The sequence below is a fragment of the Otolemur garnettii genome, unplaced genomic scaffold (genome assembly GCF_000181295.1).
Source record: "Otolemur garnettii isolate 467f Iridium unplaced genomic scaffold, OtoGar3 scaffold00031, whole genome shotgun sequence".
Lineage (NCBI taxonomy): Eukaryota > Metazoa > Chordata > Mammalia > Primates > Galagidae > Otolemur > Otolemur garnettii.
Genome location: NW_003852426.1, coordinates 10039082 through 10043895, shown reverse-complemented (window position 1 = coordinate 10043895; position 4814 = coordinate 10039082). Strand labels below are relative to the sequence as shown.

General features: G+C 52.9%; 1 protein-coding gene across 1 annotated transcript in view; it reads left to right on the top strand.

Moving 5' to 3' along the window:
• The window catches only part of KCNK16 (potassium two pore domain channel subfamily K member 16), a 6679-nt gene that overhangs the window by 903 nt on the left and 962 nt on the right, over positions 1 to 4814 (top strand). Inside the window, exons 2-3 of the mRNA XM_003789166.2 lie at positions 2895 to 3009; positions 4071 to 4237. Of these exons, the coding sequence (XP_003789214.1) occupies positions 2895 to 3009; positions 4071 to 4237 (282 nt within the window). The remainder of the gene's footprint in view (positions 1 to 2894; positions 3010 to 4070; positions 4238 to 4814) is intronic.

Genomic DNA, 4814 nt, shown 5'->3' with positions numbered 1-4814 from the left:
TGTCTCAAATAAATAAATAAAAATGTGTGGAACAGCCACCAAGCTGGCTTTCCTCTGCCTCGTTCCACCTGGAGCTGGGCTGGATGGGACATGGCCAGGGTGATTGAGCCCTGTCAGCACTGCACTGATGGAGGGCTCTCTCTTGGTGGCAGAGCAGGTCACCCCCTTCCTGGGCCCCTTCTGCTTCCCTCTCTCCCAAAAACAAGGCAAAACCAGGTATCATGGGGAAAGGTGGATGCATTTGAGTTGGAGTTGAGCAAGTGACAATACCCTCTACAAAGGACCAGACCAAGTACAGAATCATCATGATAACTGGCATTTACTGACCATTTATGATGTCCCTAAACCAGTGGGAAATAGGACCTTCATGACTGGCTTAATCCAATCATGACCATTACCTGACACAGTGTTGTACAGGCATTTTCTCATAATTACCTCACTATCACTATCTCCAGTTTGTAGATGGGACCCGAGTCACAGAGTGGTAGAGTATGTTGGCCAACGCTGCAGTTACCAGTGGAAACACAGCTGGCACCCAGGCCTCTGGCTGTCCTTGTTCTTCACCACATCCATCCGCATAAGGGCCGGGATCAGGATACAGCCTAGAGCAGGGCTTGCTGCACAAACTGTAATCACCACCCTCTGCAGCAGCAGCATCTCCGGGAGCTTGTTAGAAATGCAAATGTTTGGGCCCCACTCCACCCCAGGAGCTCCAGGGCTGGGGCCCACAGGTGGTGTGTTAACACACCCTCCAGGTGATGCTGACGCCACCCCGCCCCTCCACCTGGTCTAGAACATGATGTGTGAGCTACGTGATCAGAACTTCGGGAACTGTAAGAGACCAGTCTGGCTCTTTCTTCCAGGAAATAGGCCTCTGGCTTCAGGTTTCACTTCCTCACTCCTTAGTGGACAGAGTTAGTAGAGGTTGGGGCCAGGGGGCCATATTGGGTTGAGAAAAGTTCAGGCGCTTCCTCAAATCCTAGGGCTGAGGCAGAGGCCCTAGAGACCCTGAAACTCCTCCTTCCCCAGCCCTGGGTTAGAGGCAAAAGCAGGAGCCAGAGGGTGTGGAAAAATATTAAGCGAGCTGGCTGGGATCTAACCAGGTCCGTGTTTGCCTGCAGCCTGAGGGGGCCTCCCCCAGGAACACAGGACATCTCTCTCCCTGAGAGTACTCAGCCTCAGGAGAGACCCTTACTTGTCAGGGAAAGTCCAGTTGACAACAGAAGCAAGCTGGGATCAGATTCTGGGAGAACACACGTTATCATTTAAATCACCCACATACCACACACAGACACACACACAACCATAAAAGCAGTCTGAAAAATTGGTTCCATGGCTGGGCGGCGCCTGTGGTTCACTGGGTGGGGCGATGGCCCCATATACTGAGGGTGGAGGGGTCAAACCCAGCCCTGTCCAAACTGCAACAAAAAAATAGCCGGGTGTTGTGGTGGGAGCCTGTGGTCCCAGCTGCTCAGGAGAATCGCCTAAGCCCAAGAGCTGGAGGTTGCTGTGAGCTGTGATGTCATGGCATTCTACCAAGGGTGACGAGGTAAGACTCTGTCTCTTAAAAAAAAAAAAAAAAATTGGTTCCATGGGGAAACATAGCTTGCCCCGGTTCACAAAACTAGAAAGTCTATCTCTTCACTAAACATGATTCTTAAGAAATGGTGCTGCCACCTGCATCCACCCACCCGCCCTCTGCTCACTGACGTCAAGGCCTTTCTCAGCAGGATAGAGAGCCTCAGGCTGGCCATGGTGGGTAGCCCAGGACTAGGGTGCTGCCTACAAGGCTGAAGGTCTCCAGGGAGCAAGCATGTTAGGGAATGTTTGGCCCCAGCCTCTCTGGGTATGTGGGAAAGAGAGGAAGGCCAAAGTCCACATCTTAGGAGGCCAGTTCCTGCCAAAGTGATGAGAAGCAGACAGCCTGTGACTGAAGACGCCTGGACTGGCCCAGCCCACCAGGCCCACCCCCACCCTGGCCAGAGCTCACTCAGCCAGCCAGTGGGAGATGGTTCCCACAGGAACCGGAAGCCAGAGCTGCCATACCCACCCCACTCCCACTGCCCCTTGCCTCTGGGACTCTACCAGATGGCAAAGCTGCTCTGCTGCCCTGGGACAATTCACAGCTGAAGGGGAGAGGGCAGGGGGGCAGGGAAGGAGGGAGCCCTGCCCATCTCCAAAAGGGATTGGGGGTGGAGCATGTTAGGTTTGAGCGTGCAAACCTTCAGATTCTGTAAACACACATGCAACACACATATAGGTACAAACATGCACACTCATGCAACATTCAGTAGCCACACACAAAACATACACTACGTGTATACTCTAACCAGTACACACGCACACCACCTTTTCCCTGGCCTCGGACAGAATTTCTCCTGCAGGCATGGGCTGGGGCTCACTAGAGGGCAGCAATGAGCAAGGCCGCTCACCAGAGAAACAGGGTTCTCTGTCCCCTACCATCAGCCCGGGTGGCAGGCAGCCCCACGGCTTCCTTGTGGACCCCAAAGCCCATGTTCCCCAGAAAACCCTTCTGGGAACATCCAGCCTGAAATCCCCCCATTATCCCAACAATGTGTCATGCTCCTGGCAGCATCTCCCACCTTTCCATCTCACCTGCTTGGAACCATTTCCCGCCAGCACCCCATGCTTGCTGCTCACACCCCAGCCAGCTCTGGCCAGTAGAACAGGCACTGGCTTGGAATCCAAAGACCTTGGGCAAGTCACTTAGCTAGTCTGGGCCTTCCTTTCCTTCTCCTCCAAATGGGAACAATACTATGTAAGAGTATCCTTAAATGAGATGACACAAAAGCACCCTGCTAAGAGCATGGTGACAGCTGGTGCTCAGTAACCATCAGCTCCCTCTTTCCCTGCCGCTGTACCACCCACTACAGGTCATCATGGAAGCCTGGGTGAAAGGCGTGAACCCCAAAGGCAACTCCACCAACCCCAGCAACTGGGACTTTGGCAGCAGTTTCTTCTTTGCAGGCACGGTCGTCACCACCATAGGTAAGGGGCCGGGTGGAGAAGGGCTTCCCAAAGCCCCTGTCTTAGTTGGGGCCTCCCAAAGGCAGATGCTGAGACAAGGATGTGTTTTATCTAGGAGATGATTCAAGAAGTGCTGGTAGGGAGTGGGCAGGTGAAACAGGAAGATGAAGATAAAGTTTACAGTAATGAGCAGGTTACTGATTTGGGTCACAGGATTCACTCTGCTTGAGAGTCTCCTAGAGGCCAGGTAGAGCCTATCCTCGGAACAGTCCCAGCAAGGGAAAAGAATGAGGGCTCTTTAGCTACCAACTCCTGTCCATACTGGTGGGGAGCTGATCCTGAGTATATTAACTTTCTGGCATTTTAAACCTACCTACCTAGCCATAGACCAAGCACGCTCCTGAAGCCATAAAAATCTCTCAGGCAGAGATGGAGGGACTGGTAGCGGGGGTGGGGGTGTGTTATATATAGGAACTGTCCCTGAAGGCTGCAGAGGATATCCCTGGTGTCCCAAGGGGACAGGATGCTGACAGTGTCTGCTATACCCCCTCAGCCAGAAAATCCATTCCATATCATCCCTAAGGAAGCTCCAGGCCCCTTCTAACCCAGGTCTCCCCCATCCATTCCATTAAGTCCAATTCCACATACCTTCCTTGAACTCAGTTGACATTCCAGGTAGAATGATGGAGTGGGTGGTAGAAGATTACAAACTCAGATCAACCCAAGCTCAGACCCAATGCAATAAAGAGGGATACATTAAGTACACCAAAAACAATCATATAAGCAAGCAGGTAATTAGATTGGAATGGCACAAAACCATGGAGACTCATACCCAGTAGGGAGGAAGAGAGTGGCAGTCAGGAGGGCTTCACGGAGGCAGTGTTATTTGAGATGAGCCTTCAAAAAAGCAGGATTCCTACAATAAAAATCATTCTAGCAGAATTCATGGGAACAAGGGCTCTTCTCCACCTCCCACCAGAAGTAGTAGGAGAGAAACCTCTGTTGGAGTCTGGAGAGGAGGTGTGGATGCAGTCCTGGACTCTCTCTTCCCCATATGTGCACACTCCCCCCTTCCCTTGCAGGATTTGGGAACCTGTCACCCAGCACAGAGGCAGGCCAGGTCTTCTGTGTCTTCTATGCCCTGGTGGGCATCCCGCTCAATGTGGTCTTCCTCAACCACCTGGGCACAGGGCTGCGTGCCCACCTGGCCATCCGTGAGAGGTGGGAGGACCAGCCCAGGCGCTCCCAGGTATGGACCTCCCTCCCTTCCAGCCCTGCTGTGACAGATCAGTTGCAGGTTGAGTTCTCCAGCAGATGCTGAGACAGAGTTTGGCATGCAGAGTACTGGGTTAGACACCTGTGGAAGAGAAGGGGCAGATGCAGGATTGTGCAGAGGAAGGAGTTGAATTTTGTTGCAGGCTGGACAAAGGCCTGGCCTCAAGGAGCTCTGCAGCACGTGTGGGCCATCAGAGCTGTCCCACCATGGGCCCAACCAGCTAGGCCTTAATACTGCCTCATTAAGGCACCCGGTATGGTCTTCCCCAAGAAGAGTGTGCCCTCGGGCCAGACACTTCACTGAGGCTAAAGAATGCCATTTAGATCTGGCAGCTGACCAACAGTCCTCCTTTGAAGGGGAATCTAGACAGTGTATCCCTGTGATCATCACAGAGCTCCAACATCTTCAATGTAGTAGAAAACAGCTCCAGGCCACCCAGCTCAGCCCCAGTGCCTACCCTGGCCAGCCCCTTGTAGGCCAGAGGCACCCAAGATGGGCAGGGTGCAAAGCAATCCGGAAAAGTTCAATGACAGTCCTCTATGCCATACAA